Genomic DNA, 26264 nt, shown 5'->3' with positions numbered 1-26264 from the left:
TCTTCAACCAATGCTGGTAGTGATCGCTCAAAGCTTCCATGACGCCTTGATAAGGTCAGCCGCCTTTTCTCCGATTCCATACGCAGGCATCTGGGTATGACCGCCATTGAGAACGGGCATAATGCTGCAGTCAGCAACTCGAAGGCCTTTGACACCCATCACTGTGAGTGTCGGATCGACAACCGCATTGCGGTCAGATGCGTTGCCCATGGCACAGGTTCCCGCAGCATGGTAACCTAAGGAACAGACCAACGATCAGCAAGTTGTGGATGAGTGGAATCAGGAAAACTTACAAGTTGTTGCGTTGTCCCGAACATAGGGTATCCAATCCTCGCGAGTGGTGTGCTTGTGATGTACCAAATCGCTGGGCCAAGAACCCTTGACAATATCCTTAGTCCCTGCGCCTTCCATGATAATTTCGTTACCGAAGCGGCACGCCTCAGCCAGAACCTCTACATCCAATGGATCAGAGAGGTAATTCGTGTCCACGACTGGGACAGACTTGGCACCGGTGTCGCGAAGCGTAACCGTACCGCGGGACCGAGGCCCGAAGAGCTCCGCAATCATGCTGAAGGCGTACTTGCCGTCAGTCGGGAACTGATCATACTGCTTCGGACCTCCGTAGCACTCAGTGGTGAAGAATTCAATGTTTGGCTGCTTGGGCGTAAGGCCCATTGGGTCGCGTCCGGGTTGCCTTGGGGCTTTATTCCAAAGCTCTGAGTCAGCGAGGCGCTCGTCCAGACGGGCGTAGGCGAATGCTCCAAAGGGGAATGTAGACAAGAAGCCTGCTTGTTGGTCCTTCCAGAGGGCGTACGTCTTTGCAAAGTTGTCGCCGTGGTAGACGTGGTGGTCGTTGGTCAGACCAGCTTTTTCGGTTTCGTAGAACATGAAGACAATCTTGAGACAGGCTAGGTTAGCAGTAACCCTCGGTATGCAGGCTATGAGGCACTTACAAGATGGTCCATGAGATTTTTGCCGACACCGGGCAAGTCAACCAGTGTCGGAATACCAAAACTGTCGAGCTCGGCCTTGGCCCCGACACCAGATCGGTTGAGGATGTTGGGGCTGCAGTACGCGCCGCCACTTACAATGACTTCCTTGCGGGCCTTGATGTCGACGACAGAGCCATCGGCCTTGACCACCCTGACACCTGTTGCCCTGAGCCCGCCATCTACCTCCTCGATGATAACCTTTTCAACATGGGTCTCAACAAGTAGATGAAGGTTATCCTTCTTGTTTTCCTTTGTGACGAAGTCTGCCGCAGTGGTTCGCAAGCCCTTGTGGACTGTTCTGGGTGCATGTCCACATCCATGAGGATTTTCTCCGTGTGAGAACATGTCGTGATCTAGCGGCAGTCCTTTGGATACCATGGAGTCCATTATGAGGTTTGAAATAGGAGCGAGGTCATGTGGTTCGATGTTGAGGTGGCCATTAGTGCCATGATCTTTGGAGGCTTCGAACCAAGGTTTTCCGTGAAAGTTCTCTGCCTATTATTCACAAGAGATTAGCGACTTGCAAAGAGACACGGAATTGGAAGCTCAAGAGAGAACAGTGTGGCCAAGAGCAGAAAGCCTCCAGGGTACGGCATTATTACTGACCTTTCGAATGTATTTGAAAACCTCGTCACCCGTCCAGCCCTCGACTCCCCAGTCATCATAGTCCTGCTTGGCACCGCGAATGCATAGAGTACCGTTGCAACCAGAGCAGCCGCCAAGGAACTTTCCACGGCTTAGTTTAACCTGGCGATTGTTGACTGAAGGTTTCTTCTCGCTGATGACGTTCCAATCGGTATCCTTATCGAACAGTTGTGACCAACTGTGGTCAAAGTCAGACAATTAGCTCGCAATCAACTGTACTAGTAGAAATAATTGCCTACCCTCCTGTCATGTGAACATTCTCAAGATTCTCATTGTGTTCACCAGCCTCGATGACTAGAACATTCACACCAGAATTCTCAGCAAGGCGGCTCGCAACGACGCAGCCGGAGGTACCGCCGCTTGAGGACTTGATGTCAGCCGCCGGCTTAGGTATAGAAAGACATGCTTCATGACGATTAACTCACCCGCATACGATGAAGTCGTAAATAATCTCCTGTGGTAAAGATCCCATGTTGATGAAGGCTACGCTGTAAGTCTGAGCTCGTGGGGAAAAGCGTCTGATGGTATGAGAGAAATGGAAGGCAAGTCACAGGATGGTCCATGGAGCTTGGGCTGGTGCTCTTGTATTCGGACACTGACTGACAATTCCGACAACAATTCCGGGGTTTCTTCCTCGACCACCACACACCCCTCACACGCGCCTCGAGCTACGTCTGAAGCCTTCGTGCGGGGAACGCACCCAACATCAGTAGTACAGCTTATGGAAGGCAGCGCCGCTGCCAAGTGCCATCCTAAAGCCGAAGAAGGAAACGCGACCGTCCAAAAAGGAGGCATTCTATAGCGGTATGCAGGGTCCGGTATTAGGATCCATGCATCTACATCACTTCGAGTTTCCAAAGGCCCATATTGAGCCTGTCGGTGGCGGAGTTGTATCCGCAGCTCAACATTTGATAAGAGAAAGGATAGTAAATGATTTTTTGTGGATATCCATGAGTACACGCATACGCATACGCTCTTACTTGATCCCATGCTAGTGTAGAGTCTTTTTGGTGGCAATGATACCGTTTTGAGGAGGAAGTCCTACTGGGATTCTGGACTTGTGCCAGTTACAGCACTACCGTGTGCTACATAAGGCACCGACGAGTACCGAATGAAGATCACTCTCTTACGTACAACCAATGAGGACCTGGCAGAGCACTTGAGGCTGGACTGGTTGGAAAATTGGAAACAGCATCTTGAAGGTCTTGGGTTCCATGGGAGCCCTGATACCCGGGCCTGATTTGGACCGTTGGAGAGAATTTGGACCCTGCAAACCTGACGATCTTGCTCGGCGTTGGTGCAGCGGTTCATCGCCTCCAGGTGTCTCCACCCCAGCGACACAGTAAGGGTGCGGCACAGCAGCTGGGCGTGCTGCCATCAAAGTTGCATCCGACTCTTCACCGTGCAGGGCGCAGCCGGTGAGCCTTGGTCAAAGATCAGCGTCAATGAGCCGACTCTTGATCATCAGGAGGAACGTTTGGCTTTGGAGAGCTCGAACTGTTGGAAAAGAAATTTTGCATCCCCAAATTCGGTTCTGCTGTAATCGGAACTGGGTGACCGGACGGAAAGCTACTAGCTGAGGCTTTGAGTTCTGGGGAGCATGACAAGCGTTGGCTCTAGTTGGAGCTTAGGTTCCCCCGCCAAATCCTGGGGCCCCCGTGGGAAAATCACAGTGGGACAAACCTGAGAACGTCGGGAGATGGGGCCGGACGGGAGAGGCGCTACTCAGGTTTCCATTCCTGACTGCAAGCTCCATTTGGCCGAGAAACGTGTGGATCAAATCGCGAAATGCCAATGTTCATCGGCCCGGTTGATAGGGATGCACAAGGAGTTTACGCCGAGAGTAGGCCCAACGACGTTATCAAAGAAAGTGGCCTACCAGACATTCAGAAGCTATCTTATGTTCCAGTATTAAATGGTCGTATCGTCCCATTCTGTTAACTCTCTGCGACGTTAATGCGCGTTTCTAAGACATTGAGGCTACTAAGCACTTAGTGTGAGGGGGATATCCATGGCGCACATGCAAGGTTGATCGGCTTGCAAGCCTACCCCTCTTTCTTGGGGGCTTGCTTGGCAGCGTTCACCTCGTAAGATGATTTGTTTCCGCTGATCCAGAGGAATTGATGTTCCATGTAATTCCGGTTCGACCTTGCAGTTCCGAGTACCACACTGTCATGGGACTTATGCATGGGCATGTGGACATGATCAAGTGTCATTGGGCCGAAACGGGTGCCAACACTCAATTAGCCAGACCGGATAGGAGAAAAGGGGAGATAAGTATAGTGAATGTCTTTCTCTTTCGGGCTATTCCGCAGCGGCAAACCCCAGACAGCTTTCGGACTTGACGCCGAATGAGACTTGAGCCTCATAGAAAGTAAAGAGGAGGCATCAGGGTTGGTCAGAAATTAGGATGTCAACACGGCTCCTCTGAGCAAATGACATGAGCCTGTCTCTAGAAGGTTGATCATACAATTATCTCGCGCATTCTCGGCACAGGAAGGCTTGGAATCCAAATTCAACGGTTGCCAAGAAACAGCCTTGTATCCTGGGATCCTCAAGGTACTTTGTGATGCTGCTCTACAACCTAGCGTACCAGTTTTGCTAGGATTTGTTGACCAGGGCTTGTTCGAGAATCGCGAGCTCTTTCAAATTGCCGATCCCCATCATCGCGTTAAGCTGGTTAGGTTGTGTTCAGGAGGCCGTTTGAACTTTCATCGGGACTAGACAAGGACCCAAATCCTCAATCCGACGTTGCGAGAAAATTTTGTGCTCTCTGGTGATACAGATGCCAATCATACGCTAAGATGAGAGGATTCAGGCCTCGCCTACACACAGGGGATATGCCGTACGTAACTGGAGATACGAAATCAAGCCAGGAGACGCGGCTTTTAATCCGAGAAGTCCCGTAAACCAGCATTGGTCTTGGACAGATCCGACAGAGTCAAATTGACCAGGTCCTATTCGTGATTTCAGTCGGCTTGATCAAAAGTCTCTTCACTTGCTCGTCTAGGTTTGCCCTTCTTTCAGTCACTAAAGTATACAGGAATATGGCGACCCCTTTTCAAACAGAGGCATGGACGGAGTATGGGCTTGGTGTCTTGGTTATTCTCCTTCGCATCTTTGCTAGATGGAAGATTGTGGGTTTTAATTGGCAAGGCGACGATTATTTTGCCATATTATGCTTGGTCTTCTGGACTGTAAGTACGCCGCATACCCGAACCTGCTATTGATAGTCCGGACTTCAGGCTGGAGTCTACCTTCTGCGGCTGACTTTTACATACAAGTTGGAGCTTTGCATGTTGGAGCTTATAGGTTGGCATTCCTCAATGCTCCTCGAGCCATCATCGACGTATCTTCCACACTGACACTTGAACTCTGACAGGCCAGAATGGAACCAACATCGGAATCACAAATGATATCGGCGCAACGTTGACATCGGAGGAGATAGCCAAATTTGAGTTTGGTTCCAAGTGCCTGCTGGCAGGCTGGAACTTTTATGTAACCCTCATTTGGTGTCTCAAAGCTTGCATTTTGTTCTTCTTCAGTCGCATCACGTTCGTGTTTCCCCCCGTCCTCGGAAAGCGAAATTGGTCTCATCTCTGACGACATGATATAGGCTTGCTACAAGACAGCAGAAGATTGTCAAATGGACAGCCGTAGCGACAGGATTAGCCTATGTTGGTGTCATATCTGTCATTTGGGGGCACTGTACACCTGTTCAAAGGAACTGGCAGGTGGTCCCTTATCCAGGAGGTACGTTATTCCCAAGACAGAGGAGAACTATCAAGTTACTGATAATGAATCAGACGAGTGTACTTTGGCCGTTGCGAACTACTTGAGTCTTGTGGTACTCAATATTTCGTAAGTCTAACAATCGACGATTCGATACCTATGACTGACGAAGCCTTTACAACAGAACAGACTTCCTCATTGTATCAATACCACTACCACTCTTGTGGGCCGTCAAGCTCAGTATCAAACGAAAGCTTGCTATTGGACTCCTACTCTGCTCGGGCATCTTCGTCATGATCGCCGCTTTGCTTCGCTGCATCCTGTCGCTCAAGGACATTGAAGGTATCAATGTCAGCACCATCTGGGCAATAAGAGAGACTGTATGTGCTTCCCAAAGTTTATGATTGGAAGGAAACATTGGTACAAGTTACAGGACTAACGAGGTTTACATTATTTAGTTTGTTGGAATCATCGCCGTGAACGCAGCCTGCATCAGACCACTGTTTTCCTCCTCACATTGGTTGAGGTCTACTAAGGGCAGCAGTGGAGCCAACCAGAAGTACCCCGGCTCAGGTGACAGATACGGCCATCAGTTAGTCACAATAGGAGGTGTAGGGCAAAGTGTCGATCGATCTGGACTGCCTTCAAAGAGACGGTACAACAAATACAACATGACGGAGCTGGACAACAACTCAAGCGAAGAGCAGATTGTCAAATCGTCCGACTCAGCCAGCTGGCCTCAAAATGGAGGTCGCGACGGCAGTTTAAACAGCAAATCTAGTGGGCAGCACGGGCATGGTGGTATTGTTGTGACAACTACGTATGAGGTGAAGCCCGAAAACAAGGTCTGATGTTTGCACCGACGGTCGTGAGTGTGCTGGACAATGAATGTCAGGATGACAAGGTTAGGGTAGAAAAGCCCGATTCTATGTACCTTTACTAATGTTGCTGAATATTGAGTTCTTGAGAATACAAGATCTGGTGAACATGACATTTCGATCCACTGGAAGCAACTTTTCAGTCCATTTGATCACTGTGAGACTAGGGTCTATTGCGGATCACTCCCCTATTGATTATGACACAAGCCGGGTAGTCAGGCATACATGCTAAATGATATCAGCATCAGGCTTCCTACCTTGATGTATTTTGTTAGTCATAATACCTTATGTAAGTTAATTCCCTCTGAATGTCATTAATATAATGTAGTAGCCCAAAAGGTAAGCCTGCTTCTTGGTTTCTGGACGTTGATCAAGTGTTGCAACCTGAACTAATTACGTACTGCGATAGGGAGCACGCCTGCCGAGACTTGATCATTCGAAGGCTTCGGCATCCATCTGTCAAGGCTTTTGACAAGACTACCATCGTCTGATTCGAAGTTTTGCTTAACCTTCATTCCACACTTTCGAGAAGACTTCCTACTGTGTTCGTCTGGACTAAGTGATTAAAGTCCAGGATTGCGCCCGGAATCAAGAGGCTTTGCGTAACGGAGGCATTGTTCTAAAAGCAGGAGGGCTGACTCGCGAACTTGGAATTGAGCTTGGAAAATCTACAAGCGCCAGACAAGGCAGGTTAAAAGCCCGCAATCTCTCGGGCGGCTCTACTCACCGTCAACCCGTTAGAGTGTCAAGAACCTGCTGGCCAAATGTAAAGTTTCCCGGCAGCCGTCCGTCGCATTTTCTTGTCCAGTCAAGTGTCCTGCGGCTGACTGAGCCCATCGGATCGAACACGCCGAAACAGACCAACGCGAGATCGAATTTGGCCGTTGGAGTATCAGAAGAGACTGCGCGCCTACCGTGCGCCGTGTCGCCGAGGTCAGCTGTAACAGGAAGCAGTCAAAACATTGGATGGCTAGCAACGTTTTCTTATACTTCTGATTCACATTCCCGCCGAATTTCACGGAAAAGCTCTTATGCTGCACTCCCAGTAATGTCTCTTCTGCACTAGGACTTGCCTTGCGTCGACTTTGCGTTAGCTTAACTCAACCATCCGCTCTTCTTCGAACGACAAGCGCGAATCATTGTTCTGACGGTTCTCTTTGGAAAGCTGAAGATCAATCGTTTTCTAGACTCTATAGCATGCGTCAGCGCAATCGTATGCAACGTGTTCATGGCGATCATGATCCGTTGCCTGAGTTCACTAGCGACACCCTCCGTTCGGTAAAGGCTTCGTGGGACTTCTTCATAGCATGGCTGAAAATCACCTGGTTTGACATATTTGTCATGTCGGCAATAGGTGACGCTGCTTTGGGAGTAAGTCTTGAATCAAGCGGAATTAGGTGACAGGGAAAACTGACGCGTTGTTGCAGATCTACAATGCGCCTCTAGCCGCGACGCGCAACTTTCCCATCACCTTCAACGGCTCTGGAGATATCGTATACCCTCAGTGGGCATATCCTGATCGCGGCTGGATCATCGGCACATGGCTGTCTGCATTGTTGTCCGCCACCATACCAATCGCCGCCATTCTCCTCGCCCAGTTCCGCGTGAGGAACATCTGGGACGTGAACAACGGCATCATCGGCCTGATATTTTCCATCTCGCTCGCCACGCTGATACAAGTCATCGTTAAACAGCTCATTGGCGGATTCCGACCCTATTTTCTGGCTGTCTGTATGCCCGACGTCACGCGAGCAGCTAGCAATAACGCAACGGGACTCAATGCTGTTGGCTTCCAGCAAATCATGTACTCAGTCGATGTTTGCACGCAACCAGACCACGACAAACTGAAGAATGCGATGACATCCTTCCCCTCTGGCCATTCAACGGCCGCGTTCGCAGGTTACGTCTACCTATTTTTGTATCTGAACGCTAAACTCAAGGTCTGGGCAGACTACCGCCCGGCTCTTTGGAAGGTTGCATTGACTTTTGCGCCACTTCTGGGCGCCCTACTTATCGCGTGTTCTCTCACCATAGATCAGGCTCATAATTGGTATGATATCGTTGCTGGAAGCACAATCGGAACTACTGTAGCGTTTGGGTCCTATCGCGGATGCTATGCTGCTATTTGGGATTGGCGGTTCAACCACATTCCTCTGCAAAGGCGCGATCAGTTTATCTATTCCCCGGGAGACGGCACGGAATACAGGAATGATGTGTTCACGAGATCCGGTGGCTGGGGAGCAATACGGGAAAACGCAGCAGAGAAGAGTCCGCCCAGGAGGAGAAGCAGTGCCTACTACGCTGATCAACAGACTGCGTATCACGGAGCTTCGGATAGGGATGCCTTGCCATCACAGCTACCGAGAACACGCTATAAACAGCGGAGGGGCCAGCCTCGGGGTGATGAAGCCGTTTGATAGATGCTGTGTATCGAAGCTGTTCAGGGTAGCAACATGCAACGAAAATGGCAAGAGTCGCTGTCATTTGGTGTCAGCCTCATGGTAGGATAGTGGGAAAGGAAGTCAATCCGATGTGAGAATTGCATGTTCCCACTTCCCGTAAAGAATACCTGTATTTCAAACCCTTGCTCGACCTGTTTCTGGGCGACTCAAATTATATTCTATCTTGGATTTGTTCGATATCAAGGTAACTTACTTGGGTACTAAGATTTCTAGAAGTGGATGAAGGCCGCTGTAAGTTACCGTCACTACTGACAAGAACTCGTATGAGAACTCAGACTAGAAGCCTCAATCATAGATTCAGTTGCATCTACCGTTGATCTATCGAGATTGTTTGAACCTCTATGAAGCGAAGCGGGCTGGATTCGCGTCTGTGGAGTCGGGCGCATCATATCCTTGCTAGTCTTTTCCCTAATTGCGGGCTCGCCGCTTATCCCACGCGAGCCGCGGAACTCAAAAGTCGGAATAAAAACAACATGATGTTGTGCATCGGTTAGTTTCAAGGATAAGGCTCGGGCTTTCACCGCACACATGTGTAAGCTATGCGAATAGCTCGAATCCTTTTGTCTGTTATTGCTTTCTACAGTGCGTGACATGACTCTGTCGGCGCTCGTGTAGAAGTATGTTGGCTAAGTCTCGTTTGAGATAGTCGACAAGCGCTGTTTATTTGCTGCTGTCATTCCCCTGTCATACTTACATAGTCTTAGTACTACATATCGGTGCGGATAGAAAGCCCAGAGTTCGCGCCTCCGGCCATCATGAGATTCAGCAACTCGAACCAATTCCCAACCAGTCTCTTGTTATGTCGTGCCCCTTTTTTGTACACACGCTGCATAAGCCTCATCTTGCGACCTCCACTGCTGTGCTTACAGTTGTCCTCGTATTGCCCAGCAACAGGCGTGTGCACGTCCCACTTACAACCCTGCAATGATACCAGTTCGCGATTATCTTGCTATTTACGAGGATGAAGTCCGAAGAAGCCCACAATAACTTGTTATCGGCTGACTCGGAGAAGCAGCAATAAGGGGAAAGATGCATTTACTTGATGCGACAATGAACTCATGCGGTAATCCCCAGTCCACCAAGTTCAGCCGCAATGGAAGATTGAGTTAAAACCTCCGCTTTCCCCGGACCCCCTTGGCGCGCAGTTCCTGTCTCTTCACGGCTTCTTCGTCGCGACCTTGTCACTCGTTTTTTGTACAATTTTCTCAGCAATCGTATTTAATAGACCTAATAATAATCAAAACAGCTTTACGATGTTGTCCCCGAAAGCCGCCGTCCTCTTCAACTTTGCCCTCCTGGCTTCTGCCGCCCCAGGAAAGCGCCAGTCCACCGGCACAGGATCTTGCACCGATCTGCACATCTTCCTCGCCCGCGGATGGAACGAGGGCTACCCGGGCAGACAGCAGCTCGTTATTGACGCCACCTGCAATGGCCTCTCCAGCTGCGACTATGAAGATATCTTATTCGATGCGTCCAACCCCTCTGGGTACCCTGCCGCTGTTGAGGAGGGTCGTGTTTCTGGAGTCGCCCAAGTCAAGGCATATAGCGAGAAATGCCCTAGCTCCAAAGTCGTTCTGAGTGGTTACAGCGAAGGTGCCAATGTTGTTGGAGATATCCTCGCTGATTCTGGGTTGGCTGCCACCGCCACTCCCGGATCCCAGGGTACGTTTTCCATGGCAACTACGCGAGTTGCAGGTTAAGATCTAACACGGCATTCTACAGTCTGCGCCGCCCTCCTCTTCGGCGACCCGACTCACATCGCCAACCAAAGCTACAACGTCGAGGCCGGCTCCAGCTTCAGTGGTCAGATGGCCCGCTCGAGCTCTTCCCTGAGCAACCTCAACAACTTCTCCGGCGTCCTGCGCTCCTGGTGCAACGGCGAGGACATTGTCTGCGCCTACGGCGAGGGCCGAACGATGGGCGAGGATGCCCACACCAACTACTTCCAGCTCTACACCAACGACGCAGCCGCCTACATCAAGGAGAAGTGCGTGCCCTCAGGAACGACCCCTCCCACGGCGACCACCACCTCCAGCCTTCCCGCACCCACCTCCACTGGATCCTTCTGCGTCTCTGGCAAGGTCAAGGCAGGTCTGTCCGAGAACTACACCGGTCTCTGCGAGTTCTCTTGCTCCAACGGATACTGCCCTGATGAGGTGTGCGAGTGCTCTGCGTACGGCGAGCAGACGACCAGCCCTGGCGGAGACGGTCGTGATGGATGCCCTGCTACTGGCTTGGACGAAAGCTACAAGGGGCTTTGCAGCTTCAGCTGCAGCCATGGATACTGCCCGACTGGTGCTTGTGTTTATTGCTAAGCGACTACGAGGCGCTGTCTGCAGATGCTGTTTTTGTAGAGCATCAGAAATAGACCAGCCCTAGGGGCATCAACTACGCGTAATGTCACTACTTGGGCCCTCAATATGTGATTAGAACCACCGAAGAGCTCTTTGGAGGTAACTCCGATTGCGAGACGATCAGCTCCTGCAACTCAGCCCACAGCCTGCATGTCCCAGAGTTTCAAAATGACTAGACTGCTAAGTCGAGGTCCAAAGATATACGATGGAAAATGAGAGCTATGCGACAATTGCTTCGCACACTGCGGGAAGAGTGGAGACTCAATGTAGACTTCAGAATCACCATTTCACTGTGTCCTGCTAAATACTGCAATTATATGTGGCTGAACAGTAGACATGCCCTGGGTAAAGTACGGAAGGCAGTGTCAGGGGCTGAGACTACAAAAATCTGTAGATGTTCCGTTTACCGAAGAGCGAAGAATGGCACAGCACACCTTGATGAATGCGACTCCTCATATCTCGAACCTGTGCAAAATCGTGACAGTCCTGCACAGGCCACGCTCGGGTGCGGGACCCGATGCCGTGATGTGATGCTTTGCCGGATTGACCGCGCTACCGGCACTTCCGACGATTCGGCCGCTCTTCGCCAGATTGGGCTTGCTGCAGCCAAACGAAGAGAAGTCATGATGACAGTTCCGAGTGCACGGGGCGCCCGGGACTCGATCTGCAAGGACTACGGCCCGGCTGCCAAGGCATGGGTGTTCATTGAGTGGACCACGGGCTGAATGTGTCGATGTCGGATCGAGCAGAGACGAGTTCATCGAGGAGAGGGACTTACAGACTCCAAAATCCGAAGTAATGAGAACTAGTTTGCTGCCGGGGTTGGAATGCGGAGGATAACGTGTCTAGGTTCCCTAGGAGAAGAAGGAGAAGAAGAAGAGCGAGTATTGCGCACAGATCTGGACATCAGATCCGTTGAGCATGCCGTGTTCCCGGTCCGCCCGTTCGGCCCCCAAAGAGATGGCTGGGATGTCCTTTTAGGCCTAGCTACGTCTTGGACAACAGCAAAATCCCTCAGTGCATTTGACGCGATGGGTATTCATAGCAATCCCATTCAGTATTGGCGTCCTTTCATGTCTGTTGGAAGTACAAGCCTCTTCCTATCTGTCCTTGGTCAATCAACTAAATCAAGTCAATTGAGAGCAAAGCTTTATCTAAGGTACTCTAGGTAGTTGACAGACATGCAAGCGCCTGGGCCTTTTACCCGGCCATCTCATTTCCGATCATGACTGTTGGTTCGTCATTGTTGACAACAACGAACCGCCCGGCAAGGGAGATGGAGATGCGAGGGATTCAACTTGGCGTCTAATAAGACTGGGATTGCCATGTGACCACAATGGACCCAATGCCCTGCATCTGAACTGACGTCAGCCAACTCGACGTGGTCTTCCATCTTCCTTCCAAAGTGCTTCACAGACAGTCTCTCATTTCTGTGTGCTCCTCAGTTTGTTTGCACTCCCGTCCTGCAGCTGCTTTGGCTCCCCTGAAAATCGGTATTCGGTTCCATTGAAAAGCTCCGTGGAAAGAAGTGTACCGCTTCAACACGTGGGTGGAGCGAAGTGTTTCTAATTTCGTTTTGGAGAACAAAACGATCGACAGTAATCGACATTTTCCGTTCCATTGTTCCTGCAGGAAACGGGAGAGGTGAGATTGTCAGCTTGAGAATCCGAACCGACGGGCTGTGGCAATTGAGCGGGATGGCAAGCGACAATGGGAAGGTCAAATTCTCCGTGAACTCTATGCTGCATTCACGCTATCCTCATTTCCATCCAGTCTCTCCGAGTAACGTCGAGATGGATGGCTGGATCTGTGGTGAGAGGGTGTGGCAGCTGTGGCTTGCTGCGGCGTTGTCACGTCTTCTAACCGCAACCGGTTGGAGGGAATGCGAAACAACTGCTGTTATCCCTGTATTATCTTTGACTCTTCCAGGTTCCTTGACAATTCCGCAGACTCTGCACGACCAACGTCTGTTTGACATCACCCTTCTCTCACCTCCACCCCTGTTGACCCAGGCCAAACGCACGTTTCTCGCGCGGGGGAAACGCAACACATCGGTCAAGTGCCACAGTTAAGCCAAATCTGCCAACGCTTGGCCCACCGAACCGGACAGGGTGCTACAAGGTGTGCAACCCGGACTGATGTCATTAACCCACCAACGGGCTGTCGCAATCACGGTACAACGGCATCGTGGCGCCTAAAGAGGCATGGCATTTCTTGTGGCGCGTGGTCTAGGCTTCTCTGGCTCTCCAATGGCCTCGGTGAAGCGTCCCAAACAGATCTGCTACTGCGGTTCGAGAAAACTGGGTTATGTGACTTTGGGCCGCCCATCCTTCAGAATTCTAGTGTGTTTTTTTCACCAAGCTCCCACCGCTCCCAAGCACTCCAAGCTGGTGGTACGCGTCAGACTGGAGCAAACGTCTCTTCGACTCTTGGTACCAGCAAGGGTTTGAACAGACAACGCCGCACGAGGGCGCAAAAGCTCCGGCTTTGATCCACTACAATGATGAAATGGATGGGGTAGACCGACGTTGGAGAGACCGCCTGTCTCGGTCTTGTTTCTAATTGTCTTTAAAGTCTTTTGGGTGTCCCGCTACGTCGTCGAGTTCTCACGATGGTTTAGGCCTTCATAGCAACCGAGCAAGCCACCCGCAACCTAATCCAGGCCACTTCCCTCTCCGGTCGTTATCCTAATATGGCGCCGTTACAGAGTCGCATTCTCGTCGGCTGCGGCCTCATATCTGCCGCTCTCGCTGCTGACAACGTCTTGTCATTAACGCTCTCCGAATCAGTCCCCAGTAATGTCTCGGCAGCAATCGACCCATCATTCGCCGGCTTCGGCATCGAGCTCGACCACCTCTTTTACTTCATGGGCGACGAAACACCAAACGACCTAACCCTTAATCTCCTCGATAACCTAGCGAACTTCACCGGTCGTCCACCTCACATGCGATTGGGAGGAAACACTCAAGACTACCTCGTCTACAACGACTCACAAGATGAATGGCTTATCAAGCCAAATCCCCGCCCTACCGCGCCGGGGAATGTCCCTGCAGATAACTTCATTGTCGGCCCCCGCTTTATGGAGATCGCAAACCGTCTGCCCAAGGGCACGCCCATTACATGGGGTCTCAACCTGGGCTACGCAGAGTCCGACTATCTCGAGAGGCTTACAACTATGGCGTCTCAGATTATCGACCGGTGCACCAACCTCAACATCATGTCCTTCGAATTTGGCAACGAGCCAGACCTTTATGGCGACAACGGTTTCCGCAAGAAGGCGACTTGGTCCGGTACGGAGTACACGAAGGAATGGCGGGAGCGTGCCAATGCTGTATGGGAAGAAGTCCTCGAACCTCGCGGACTGCACAGTGACTTCTTCGAGGCGTCTGCTTCGACCGCCTGGGTAGCTGGCACGGGCTTCGAGATCAAGGATCTTGTCGAGAACGGCATTGACGATAAGGCTAATAACTCTGATGTTGGCTTCGTCACGAGTTGGAACCAGCACAACTACTACTACTTCGTCGGGTCTTTCCCGTATCCCTTGACTCTCGATTACATGCTGCGTTTTGAAACGACAAAGGCGCAATTCGACTCGGCGATTGAGGCTCAAATCACACAAGCCGAAAAGACTACGCATCCTTTTGCGCTGCGAGAGATGTCCGTCGTCGGACCGCTCGGTGTAGAGGGACTCAGCAACACATTCGCCGCCGCTTTGTGGACTCTCAACTTCCTCCTCTACGCCACAACGATCAACATCTCGTCTGTTCAGTTCCACATGACGTATGATAGTAATGCTAGCGCCTGGCAACCGACAGCCATGTTCGGACGCGACCGCTTTGTCCGGCCGCTCTACTACGGCATGGCCGCCTTTGCCCAGACTATTGGCCGCTCCTGCACCGCTCGCGTTGCCCAGGCTGAGATTACGGACTATCCCTCAGGCTACAATGACTACATCAAAGCCTGGTCGGTGTACCAAGGCGACTCGCTTGCCTCCCTCGTCCTGCTTAACGGCAAGGTCGCCAACGTCTCTGACGCCAATAAGGGCAGCATCACCGTCGACGTTACCCTGCCCTCTTCCCTCGCCGGCGAGACGCTCCACCTGGCGTATCTGACCGGCGACGGAGCCGACGCGACGAGCGGGACAACGTGGAATGGCCTCAGCTTCGAGCAGGGCAACGACGGAAAGCTTAGCCAGGTGTCTAGCGACGAGATCACCGTCAAGGTTGGTAGCGACGGTAAAGCAAGCATCCCCGTCCGCGATACGGAGGCCGTGGTCGCCAACGTGGGCGCCAAGGTAGGTGGCGCAGAGCCCGATAGCACTGCGTGTGGCGGGCTCGCGACTTCGTCTCAGGGGGTTGGTACGGCGACTACTTCCACCCCTGGGTCGTCGTCGGGTGGCTCGAGCAATTCGTCTTCAGGCAAGAGCAATGATGATTCGGGCGCGGCGGCCTTAGGTTCTGGCACGAACATTTACAACTGCATAGCGTGGAGTTTGGTGCTTACCACGGGAATTTTCTTCTTATAAACTTGGGCATAGAATATGATACCTAGGATCTTGCGTTTTGGCGTACTTGGAAGGATGGATATAATGACTACACAGTTCCTTTTGTCATGTCACCAGAAGAACTTAATCAAACTATTATCATATCAATCTTAGTTGTGCATCGTGAGGCTGTCCAAATTCGCAATGCTCAACGGTGAGCAGTTGTTCAAAGCTAGCACCACGAAGGATTGCAGTTTTCGGCCCTCGGATTGCCATCTTCTTCGACACTTACCATACTTATCTAGGTAAGTTAGAAAGACTGAGTGATGACCCCTTGTAAAAGATAGCAATATAAACTTGAGAAGCCCAATAAGTGTGCTTTGAAGAAGTATATACATGAATTTCCCTTGGCTGGTCAATCTTGAAGGGCGGCGGATGCATCGTATCATGAAAACTGATCAATCATCATAGCTCTGCTCCAATCCCACAAGCTTGGGTTAGGTTTTGAGTAGACCTGAAATCAACAAGAGCCAGACTTTTCGCCGGGGCCGTTGTACAGTTGGCATGGCGTCTTAGCATCAGTGCAGACATTGACGAGAGTCGCTTCATCGCCAGTCTCTTCGTTGATGCCCGCAACTTCGCCGCCGCCATAAGCAGAGACTCCCTCGATGGTGACGGTACGCTTGCAAGCATCGCACTATATAGTTGTAAGTCGATTGTGTTAGGTTGTAAAGGGGCTTTGCTCTAAAAAACAGCTCACCGTGCCGCAGGCTCTGTAGACCTTTCCGTAGTCAGAGGCGTAAAAGTTCGAAATCTATCATTCTCGTGAGCAACTGGCACATATGAATCTCACGCCTCGAGCGCCGTATACTTACGCTGACACTTCCGCAGCCGTTGTGTTGAACCACCTTATCTGCGGCCTTATACGCACCGCCGCCAATGATGCGAGTCTCGGTGCCGGCCTCATCCTCCTTACTGAAGTCGAGGTTAGTCTCGATACACAGACTTCTTGATAGAACTCTGACGGGACAATAGTTTGACTTACATTGAGATGGCATCCTCGCAGACGTCCTCGAACCACACGTTCTCGATAGTGCAACCGCCACCAATGCAATAGACGCCCTCCATCTGGTCCTTTCCGATGATGGCATTCTTCAGAGTCGCACCCTTACGAAGGAGAAAGACAGTGTCCTTCTGACCACCTTCAGTCTGGGCCTTGCAAGCACCTGAGCCTCTGTCGAAGCGGGCCATCTTTCCATCGTATGACTCGCCAGCGGCCACCTCGATAGGCTCAGTATTGCTGATTGTCTCTGTCGCGGTAGGGAGAGCGTCCTTGCCCACGCAGGCAGAGACTGTGGGCAAGACGACTGCCAAAGCCGCGAGGAACTTGATTGCTTCGGTGCGCATAGTGACTGAGGTAAGAAGTTGAAGTGTTGATCAAAGAGTGTGGATAACACAGGAGATGCTACTGAAGGCTGGTGCTGAAATCTCTTCCAGGCTATTCTCGAAGCCGACTTTTGGTAGTTTTATACTCGACTTTGAGGTACCCAGTAGGATGACCGAGAAGTAAACAGCCATTATCATTCCAAGTCAATTCTCACAGTAACACAGATAGCTGGATTAAGGAGGTCTTGGCCATTGAGGGGATCCCGCATGTCCTCCACAGCCCGCGCAGTATAGCAATGGGTAGGCCCACTGATTGGCATACATGATCTTGACCTGTCAAAGCTGACTGACGGCACTGTAGTATAGTGTACTACGTAGTACCTATTGGTAGAATATGGAAACCTGTACCACATTCCTCACTCCCCAAACACCCTGAACGTAATTAATCTGGAAACCCGTTCATCAATACCTCAATCTAAAATGTCACATCACACGTGGAAAATCAAGGAGACCCGTTTCGAAACGCGCCAAGATGCGGTTGCCGTACAGAAGAACCGGACAAGATCACCACCGGTCGCCTGTCGGAGGGGTGTTCCCGGGGCCGGACATCGGGGAGGTGAGACGATCGTTACCCAGCGTGCTGCCAAGACTCTGGGCACTGCCACGCTTGGCACGACTCCCCAGAACAACTAGAGCTTCAAATTGAGAAAGGAGTTTGTGGTTTTTGGACCGACTCTTAGCTTCCATTCGTGAGGTCAATGTAAGTTCAGCTTTCTTGTTAGAAACGCCAGGCCTCAATCCAAAATTTGCCCCTGTTGAACATCCTAGGATGGGAGTCGAGAGCCCAGACCACAACCCATCTAACAGATCGGGGCATTATAGAAGTAGATAAGCCTTTTGTTATGATATCCACAGCATATTTGAACCATTAACAGGCAACTCTATTGGTGCGTGAGTTCCGGGAAGGTTACAAGACATCCGTACACGTAAAGTTTGTCATCGGACACATGCGCACTCAGAGCGATACAGCTCGTAGTCTACATGACTTTCAGCAAACCATCTTTCACCACATGTTTACTTATTGATTCCTAAGCTCTTCTGATGGAGGTCACAGCAGAGCAGATTGATTGAATGAGGCCAGGAATCCTCGCGATTGAAACAAGGGGAGCATACGCGTTGACGCGCCATATAAACGAGCACGTCTTGGCACAATCAAGGAAGTACGACGCTGTTGAATTTGCATACTGGCGGCATGACACCCTGAGCTCTAACCTGAGGCGCAAACATAGTTTCAATCAATCATTCTTCGCCGTCGATTGTCGGTCTATTAATCTGAGTGGACATCATCGGAACATGACAATGCTGTTGCGAAGGTATTCTCTGTAGGCTTGCTATTTAGTGAGTAATGATTTGATTGAATTCGGTCAAAGTGTAGGATTGCTTGGGTACGGCGACCTGAGTTCAACAGTTGAACTTCAGAACTAGGAGTCTGGCCATGTGATATTTCCGGACTCCGGAGATCCGAACTTGGAAAAATCGATCCTCACGAGTGCCTTTCAGGCCCGCAAAGTCTGGGCAAAATGCAGTCACCTGAGTAGTTAGAAAAACATAATTACTTGAGGTGTGAAATAAAATTATACGCATTAGTCTACAAAACGGCTTTATCTTTAGGAGATGGGGGCCTCCCTTTCCCTTGGTTACATGTATGATACACAGATATCATGTAGCCAGTACACGCCGCGTCAATGGCATCACGAGATGTTGACAACCATTCGTGGACGTATGCACTCATGACGAAAAGTTCTTGCTCTCGTGATCGACCTGAACTGTTTCGACTGAAGACTTCGTAGATTGGCGGTCGAGAAAAGGCTTCAAACCCGGAAGGGCCACAACGGTAATCGCAAGAGTCATTTCCAGAATGCTCAGAGGATCTGTGGAGCTCGTGTCAGAACACGATATTGTAAATGGGCACAGGTGTACTATACTTACAAACCAAATTCTCCTGGCCAGTGCCAACTTTCAGGGTAATGAAACGTACAATGGTTGTCATGATGGTTAAAGTACCAAGAGCAAAAGTAAGTGTCAAGCCAGTGGATCTCTCGAGGACACCTTGAATCAACAGAGTCAAAGGGAGAACATAGACTAGAGATATTACTGTTAGCATGCGTTTTTGAAGAGCCATTGAAGAGTCTGGCAATAAGCGTTAGAGCGTTAGAGAGCTGATCATACCGCAAAGGTAGCAGGTGAGGTTGAGGGTGAAGTTGAGGATGAAGGGCTCTGGGGCGTAAAAGACACTGCATGCGCCATCTTCCTGTGACCACTGCACCGAAACGTCCTTTCCACAAAAGAATGTGTCGTCCCAAAGTATAGCCATGTACGAAAGGCAGACGAAAGCAGTGATACCCCAAAGTGCCTTGCGCATTGCCGGGCTGGTAGTTGAGGGAAAGTAGGCCCAGTAGAATGCCAGCATGCTCATTTTGGGGAAGCCCATTCCGACATCGTAAAAGTAGTTTGATGCGAAGGAGATCTTTTTGCTATGAGTCAGCGACGACAGGACAGTCTTTATGGCTGGAGGCGTACCTTGGAAAGAGCGACGGAAGACTCCCAGTGATCCATGACGCCGAGTTGGAAGGTCAGGGTGTCACATATGATTAATGCGAGAGCGTTGATAGCAGAGAGGACGAGGAGAATGTCAGACCAGGCCAGCTTCTCTCGTAACCTGAAGAGGCGAGCGTAAATCCGGAGACCGACGAATACATAGGAAACTGCTAGTAGAATCCATTCGGATATCTGAATTCAAGTATTAGAATGGTCTTACTAAATTGGTAGCGCTAGTAAGAATCAAAGCTATAGGGACTTACCATGCAATCCTTTCCGTCTATGAAGTACGCCATTTCGTCGGATAGCTCAAGTAAACTAATTGCAAAGCACAGGAAACTACAATGAATCGGGAGAAGCAGGCTCTGGCGTCAACATGTTGTACGATCTGGAGTGAGACATCGACATTAATAAAGAGGCCTACGGGAGCGACACGTCCGCGCATGCTACAAGCCAGGGTAGTCTCCAAGAGGGCCACAAGTAAAGAATCGGCTGTCTATTGGTCCGGGTATGAACCGAATTGCCCCAACCGTAGGATCACCAAGATCTCAGTCGTAAAGGGCGTAACATTTCGTGTGGATTCAATTGCATCTCTGACGGTTGGAAGCAGCAATGTTGTAGCATCGACAAGGGGATTGAAGCGAGGTTGCAAATTCTGCAGATTTTGATGCGTGAAACAGCCCAGGACCCTTTATTTTTCCTTCTTTCTCGGTCTATTGTCTCTGCTGTCCTGCTCTCTTTCGGCTCGTGTCCCCAGGTTCTTCTGTGTTGCATTACAATTTATTCGTGCGTCCACGCCGCAAATGCGCAGAAATGTGGTTGAATCCTGCCAAAGATGATTGGCTCCTCGGTCGTCCTCCGTCAGGCCCGGACCCGCCAGTTGGTTATTCACAAAAAGGGCCCATCTAAATCCTTTCTCTATCCCCGTGCTTGCTTCTGCCCGGTCTCTACTAACTGAACACCGGGCGACTCGAATCCCTGCTCACATCCTCACGACGTTGATATGTCACGCTCACTCGAGCGGATTTGTAGATCACATTCGATCCCTCGAGATTGTTCAGCTCCACCTCGCTCCCTGACTCCTCCTCAGAAACTGCTCTCGCTGTTGCCACATACGGCTCCCTTCCCGAGGACAGCTTGATGTGACTGCGACTGAAATTCGTTGGTTGTTTGTCAAATGCCCGCCCTACTGACCCTGTCTGCCCGGTCCCATACTTTGAGGTAGCCAGCCCTCGGCGATGAAGAAGTGACTTCAAGGCAGGAAGAGACACGACAATGATTGCAGCGGCGATTTCGGTCATTGAGAGCACATCTGGAACTCGTTCAGAATCATGCTATGATCTAGATGTTACATACCATAGTTCGGGAACTTACAGACGTTCGTCCATGCGTTGATGGCTTCCACAGTAGCGAATCTTCCAATGCTGGCCCCTATCGTAATGATGCCCGTCGAAAATGTGGCGGCGAGTCCAATGATGTATCTGCCGCTGAGTTGTAGGCCGAAGAGTAGCGGGAATGGAATGGTGAAAACTGTTTCCTAGTCAGTCGGCAAGCTTTGATAGCGCGGATGAGACACCTAACGTACTTAACACATCTGTCACAAAGTTCATGGCCCAATCGATACGGAAAACATCTTTCGAGTCATAAGTACTGCAGTTTCCCTCTATATCCCAGTTGATAGAGACGTCAGGACCACACCAGAATGTATCCAGAAAGAAAGTTGTCACTGCGAAAGAAATCGTCAGGGCGCTCACGCCGTAGAGCGCCTTCCGAAGAATCGGCATCGTCGGCGGAATCAGCTTGAAGTAGAAGGCGAGCAACGCAATTTTAGGGAAGTATATTCCAGTGTCGTAAAAGTAGTTTCCGGCAAATGTGACTTTCATCAACAAGATCTGCTTGTCAATGGGAGCCTCGGGGGCGTCGGTATCGTATTCGTCCATTCCGCCGAGGTTGTACGCCATAGTATCGGTCGCGAACAGCGCGGAAGCATCAAGCAATGAAATTATAAGAATCCAATCGCTTATAGTCAGCTTCTGATGCTGTCGCACCAGACGAAGCCATAAGCGTGCGAAGACAAGGACAATGGCCATTCCCAGGAGAACGGCCTCGATAGGCTAGATAGCTTCACTTTAGTATGATTGACTGAGAATGCCAGCGGTGTTTGACTACCTGTGCTTGAATAGAAAAATGGAAGCTTTACTCACCACAACGGCCTCCTTTGCTACCCCTGCCATGATATGTAGGATATTTGAGGAGCGAAGAAATGTAATTCGTCTTGCCTTTCTAATGTATGCGAAGAGCAAACAATCTTGCGTAATTTGGGGACGACTTTGAGCACATGCGAGCGGGATGTTGGAAATTGGATCAATCAGTGGATGGGTATTAACATTGTTATGGATCACCAGGAACTCTGTGTCGTGAGAGAACCCGCGTCAATGGATTCTTTAGGCAGGATGGCGGTTAACCGGAAACTTCATAGACGCAGCATTTACATTGGGTAGAGGAAGGGTCTAGATATGCGGTGGGATTCTGCCACACAAATCAAAACTATGTACTGACGACGCAAGGGGGCGGCGCTCCGTCGTTCCACTACTCGCTCACCTTCCTGATGTTTTATTGCATTACCGGCCTGCTGATCTTCCTCTTGGTGAAGTAGTGTGGGAGCGTGGAGAACTAAAAGCTGAGATATTCGAGTTTCATAGCCGGGGATAACTATCCAAACCGAGCCGCCTGCAAGATAAAATCACGCTATGCCCCGTTTCTCGTGACAAGGGTAGTCCAACACGGGCAGTTTACTAGCGCCGAGACAGGATCGAGAAGAGAGCGATGCTGGAGAAGATCCACGGGCACCTCCCCCTTGCCATCTTACATAGCATTCACTAATCGATTCTTTGCAGGCGAACACCTTGTCTTATTGGGATCTAAACCTTGTTTACGCACAGATGCAGCCGATTCGGCAAAGGATCCGGGTCTCTGTTGGAAGTGCTGTGTTGGACGCTGGCGACTGGAGTCTGCAGGCACGATGTGGAACAGTAGCTCATCCACTCTGAGTAAACCCACCCCAAATTCTAAAGAGCGAAGAAACCGAAATCTTACGTTTCTTGTTACTTTCACCTCGCCAAGCCTGTTGCTCTAAGGCCGTTGGACTTAACAACCAGCTATTTACCTTTTACGGCGAGCAGAGCGACTAGTTAATCTCTTTACCTATCGGATTAGAAGTCTAATTCGACCGCAGTATATAGCCGACTGCGCAGGGGCTAATTAGAGGCCCTATTTCTAATTATCGTAGCTAGCTTAACTTATAATTAGAACCTCTTTTTTATACTTACTATATAAATATTTATATAGTTTAATTAATCTCTTTATTAACTACGGTTTAAACTAACTACTTTATAATAAAAATACTAATACTAATTAATAATTAAATTTTATTATCGTAAATTAATAAAGTATTTTATTATATAAAAAAGACGACTTTTTAATACTATATAGGATAAGAGATTCGTATTAATTAATTTTATAAAAATAAATAAAAAAAGAAGCGATTTTTAAATATTATATAGAATTAAGTAATTATAGCCCTTTATTATTTATAAGAGGTCGATATTTATTATATTAAACTACGTTAATTAATAAAACTATTTAAATAATTAGTTTTTTACTATTACTCCGAGTAGCTTTTTTATTAAATAACTTTTTTATAACCGGCCTATAATTAAAAATTAACTAGTTAAATTAATAAAAAAAAATACTTATATAGTAACTACTTACTTAAGTAATTAATATAATAAACGAGCTTAATAGTATAATATAAAAAAGTACTATATAATTAAAAAAAAGGATTTTTAAATATAAATATTTTTAATTAGTATAATAAAAACCTGTATAAGAGTTATTAAACTAAGAGATTTATAATATATAAAAGAGTTTATTATTACGAGGATTTTATAAATATAACCTTAAGCTTATAATTTAAATAACCTCTTTATAATTCTCTTAATTACTCCCCGAGTATTATTTAAAAATATAATATAAAGGACGGTTTAATAAGAAAAAAGGGGATTTAGAGGTTTTAATAATATTAAGTTAAGAGTATTATAAATTTTAAAAATTAATTTAAAAAAAAGGCGGCTATTTTAAAATAGTTTTATAACTTCTTATTAAAGTTATTATTAATTTAAAAAAAGGCTAAAAAGATAAAGATTTAAAAAGAAAAGAAAAGAATTCTTTAGAGAGTTACTAAAAAGCTTTTTTTTATACTAACTCCTAGTACGAAATTACTAATTTCGAAAAGTTAATTAAATAATAAAAAGGATTACTAATAAGTAATAATTACTTAACTATAATTAAGTTATAAAAAAGACTACTTAAAAAATATAAAATAAGTATAAGAGATTAGGCTATAGGTACTTAATTAGCGAGGCTATAATATAAGTATAAGTATATTATAAAACTAAAGCTTATAGAGTCCTTTATAAGGGCTCTATTTTTTAAAAAGTTCTTTTATAATACGAACCGTATATTAATTACTAAGTTATTAATATCTTATTACTAGTTATATCCTAAATTTATTATAATTACTCCCCCCTTACGTAACTTTAATCCCTAAAGTTATTACGTAATATCTTTTTTTAATATTAATAATAAAATTATTAACGTCGTTATTTATAATAAATTCCGTAAAGTATTAATAATATCCTTTTTTACTTAAGAATAAGGTATTATTCTTATCTCTTTATCTAACGGATACCTTATTATTATTATTTAATAATAACGCGCTAACTAGTTATTAAGTTAGTAATATATATTTATAATAAAGTATTCTAATTATTGTAATATATAAGAGCCCGTCTAGCCTTATAATTATTATTATTACTAAGCTATTAAGTATAATAAAAGATTTTTTTTTTATTACTAGTCGCATATTTATTTATTTTTTTCCCCTTCTATTTAATAACCGTTTTATAAATTCTTTTTTACATAACTATACTTTTTTTTTTATAATATTCTAATTCCGCATCGTTTTTTAATTATAACTCTTTTATTATATTATTACTAAGTATTTATTAAAATATTTACTATTTTGCGTATCTAAAATATACTTAATATAGAGTATAATTTTAAAAAGGGCTTTTATAATCTCTATAATAATACTCCTTATATATACTACTTAGTTAGTATATATTATAATATTAACGAGCTCGTTTATATTACTAGCGCTTACGTCGCTAAGTATATTATTTATTAAATTAATAAAAAAAAGTATTCTGCTATAAGTCGTCGAGTCCTCGCTAATCCGTTACTAAAATATTTATTAATAATATTTTTTAAGTTCCCGAGGAGTTATATAACGCTACTTAGTTTATTTAGAATACCCTTATAAAGTTCTATAATACTAAGAAATAGGGTAGTTTTAATTTTTATAAGTATAGCCACGTTCTCTATACTTTTAATTATATAACTAATATATAAAAAAAGGTTACTACTTATATCACTAACCCGTTAATAAGTAATAAAATAAAAAAAGTCTACTTTAAATAAGCTACTTTTTAAGAGCTCGCTACTAATTACGAGTATTTAAACTTATTAATTTTAATTACGGTAAGTTATTAGTAATTATTTAGCGAATTTTTTTTTTACTAATTTAGATTTCTCTTTTTAAACTAGTATTTTTAATATTAATAATAAAACTAAGATTATTTCCCGCTTTAGTTACTTTTAGTTAGCTTATTTTTATAATAATAGCCGTGTAATTACTTTATAAAATAATCTTAATACTTTAGTTTAGTATTATAAAAAGATTCCTAAGGGCGTTATTATTACGCGTATTTAGGAGTTTTTTATTTTCTTTATTTTTTATAAACGCGTTACTAAGTTCTTAATAAATAAAGTACTTATTTATACCATTATTATATATAGCGCTACCCCTATTTCTTATAGTTCTAAAACTCGGACTCTTATTAAAAAGCGTACTCTTATTACTAATTATATTCTTAATAATAATAATAAATAAGATAACTTTAAGTTTAAGTTTAATAAGTCTTAGTATAAGGATACTAAATTTAAAAAGCTCGGTAGTAATTTAAAAAATTCTCTTTTTTAACGTTATAATAAGCGCTACTATTTTAATATTAATAATTCGCTAACCCCTATTTATAATACTCTTTTTAATATAAACGAGGGTACCCTAGCCCTTAGTTATATTATTTTAAATCTTAATAAGGTTAATATTACGCTCCTCTTATTTTAAATAAAAGCTTTATAATAGCTTAATAAGGCTATTACTCATATTAAAGTTAAAGTTATAGGTTATAATAAGTAGTTTAATATTAATATATTCTTTATAAATATTAATATTACTAAGGTCCCTTAGCTTAATTAGGACTATAAGAGCGTTATTTTAAATAATATCCCCCGTCCCTAACTCGTTATTAATAATAATAACGTTATGCTCCCTATTTTACTTCTTACTTTACTTTTTATTATAACTCCTATTATACTTTTTATTATAGTTCTTATTATATTTCTTATTATAGCTCCTATTATACTTCTTATTATAGCTCTTATTATATTTTTTATTATAGTTTTTAATAGTAACTAAGTAGCGAACGCTTTACGAACTATTATTATTAATATATATAATACTCTATATAACTTCGATTGCTTTTCTCTTATTTATTATAATATTAATAAAGTTAATAGCTTTATTCTAAGTAATTAGTTAAGTATATATA

At 46.5% G+C, this 26264-nt stretch overlaps 9 protein-coding genes across 9 annotated transcripts; 5 read left to right on the top strand and 4 right to left on the bottom strand.

Moving 5' to 3' along the window:
• Positions 1 to 27: 27 nt before the first annotated feature.
• Positions 28 to 2109, bottom strand: CABS01_07601 (GMC oxidoreductase; the record flags this gene model as incomplete). Its single annotated transcript, XM_060540963.1, has 6 exons — positions 28 to 236; positions 294 to 897; positions 954 to 1487; positions 1599 to 1815; positions 1877 to 1996; positions 2063 to 2109. The coding sequence occupies 6 exons, from the start codon at positions 2107 to 2109 to the stop codon at positions 28 to 30; spliced, it is 1731 nt and encodes a 576-aa protein (XP_060403131.1).
• Positions 2110 to 4684: 2575 nt separating this feature from the next.
• CABS01_07600 (uncharacterized protein) lies at positions 4685 to 6220 on the top strand (the record flags this gene model as incomplete). Its single annotated transcript, XM_060540962.1, has 7 exons — positions 4685 to 4834; positions 4922 to 4949; positions 5020 to 5191; positions 5254 to 5390; positions 5444 to 5498; positions 5554 to 5749; positions 5828 to 6220. The coding sequence occupies 7 exons, from the start codon at positions 4685 to 4687 to the stop codon at positions 6218 to 6220; spliced, it is 1131 nt and encodes a 376-aa protein (XP_060403130.1).
• A 1224-nt stretch (positions 6221 to 7444) lies between these two features.
• Positions 7445 to 8664, top strand: CABS01_07599 (PAP2 superfamily protein; the record flags this gene model as incomplete). Its single annotated transcript, XM_060540961.1, has 2 exons — positions 7445 to 7618; positions 7675 to 8664. The coding sequence occupies 2 exons, from the start codon at positions 7445 to 7447 to the stop codon at positions 8662 to 8664; spliced, it is 1164 nt and encodes a 387-aa protein (XP_060403129.1).
• Positions 8665 to 9962: 1298 nt separating this feature from the next.
• CABS01_07598 (cutinase) lies at positions 9963 to 11788 on the top strand (the record flags this gene model as incomplete). The annotated part of the gene is made up of 3 exons (XM_060540960.1): positions 9963 to 10371; positions 10432 to 11004; positions 11493 to 11788. 3 exons carry the CDS (start codon positions 9963 to 9965, stop codon positions 11786 to 11788), a joined length of 1278 nt encoding a protein of 425 aa, XP_060403128.1.
• Positions 11789 to 13755: 1967 nt separating this feature from the next.
• On the top strand, positions 13756 to 15588 carry CABS01_07597 (glycoside hydrolase family 79 protein; the record flags this gene model as incomplete). Its single annotated transcript, XM_060540959.1, has 1 exon — positions 13756 to 15588. One exon carries the CDS (start codon positions 13756 to 13758, stop codon positions 15586 to 15588), a length of 1833 nt encoding a protein of 610 aa, XP_060403127.1.
• A 478-nt stretch (positions 15589 to 16066) lies between these two features.
• CABS01_07596 (polysaccharide lyase family 3) lies at positions 16067 to 16953 on the bottom strand (the record flags this gene model as incomplete). Its single annotated transcript, XM_060540958.1, has 4 exons — positions 16067 to 16243; positions 16307 to 16360; positions 16422 to 16521; positions 16592 to 16953. The coding sequence occupies 4 exons, from the start codon at positions 16951 to 16953 to the stop codon at positions 16067 to 16069; spliced, it is 693 nt and encodes a 230-aa protein (XP_060403126.1).
• A 459-nt stretch (positions 16954 to 17412) lies between these two features.
• CABS01_07595 (uncharacterized protein) lies at positions 17413 to 17625 on the top strand (the record flags this gene model as incomplete). Its single annotated transcript, XM_060540957.1, has 1 exon — positions 17413 to 17625. One exon carries the CDS (start codon positions 17413 to 17415, stop codon positions 17623 to 17625), a length of 213 nt encoding a protein of 70 aa, XP_060403125.1.
• A 1095-nt stretch (positions 17626 to 18720) lies between these two features.
• On the bottom strand, positions 18721 to 19826 carry CABS01_07594 (uncharacterized protein; the record flags this gene model as incomplete). The annotated part of the gene is made up of 5 exons (XM_060540956.1): positions 18721 to 18863; positions 18922 to 19074; positions 19162 to 19459; positions 19513 to 19722; positions 19794 to 19826. 5 exons carry the CDS (start codon positions 19824 to 19826, stop codon positions 18721 to 18723), a joined length of 837 nt encoding a protein of 278 aa, XP_060403124.1.
• A 654-nt stretch (positions 19827 to 20480) lies between these two features.
• On the bottom strand, positions 20481 to 21764 carry CABS01_07593 (archaeal flagellin N-terminal-like domain-containing protein; the record flags this gene model as incomplete). Its single annotated transcript, XM_060540955.1, has 4 exons — positions 20481 to 20842; positions 20905 to 21060; positions 21116 to 21644; positions 21735 to 21764. 4 exons carry the CDS (start codon positions 21762 to 21764, stop codon positions 20481 to 20483), a joined length of 1077 nt encoding a protein of 358 aa, XP_060403123.1.
• Positions 21765 to 26264: the final 4500 nt, after the last annotated feature.

This window comes from Colletotrichum abscissum, assembly GCF_030869225.1.
Source record: "Colletotrichum abscissum strain IMI 504890 chromosome Unknown Scaffold_16.1, whole genome shotgun sequence".
Classification (NCBI taxonomy): domain Eukaryota; kingdom Fungi; phylum Ascomycota; class Sordariomycetes; order Glomerellales; family Glomerellaceae; genus Colletotrichum; species Colletotrichum abscissum.
Note: the sequence above shows the minus strand (reverse complement) of the source record. Positions and strands in the feature narration are given on the sequence as shown.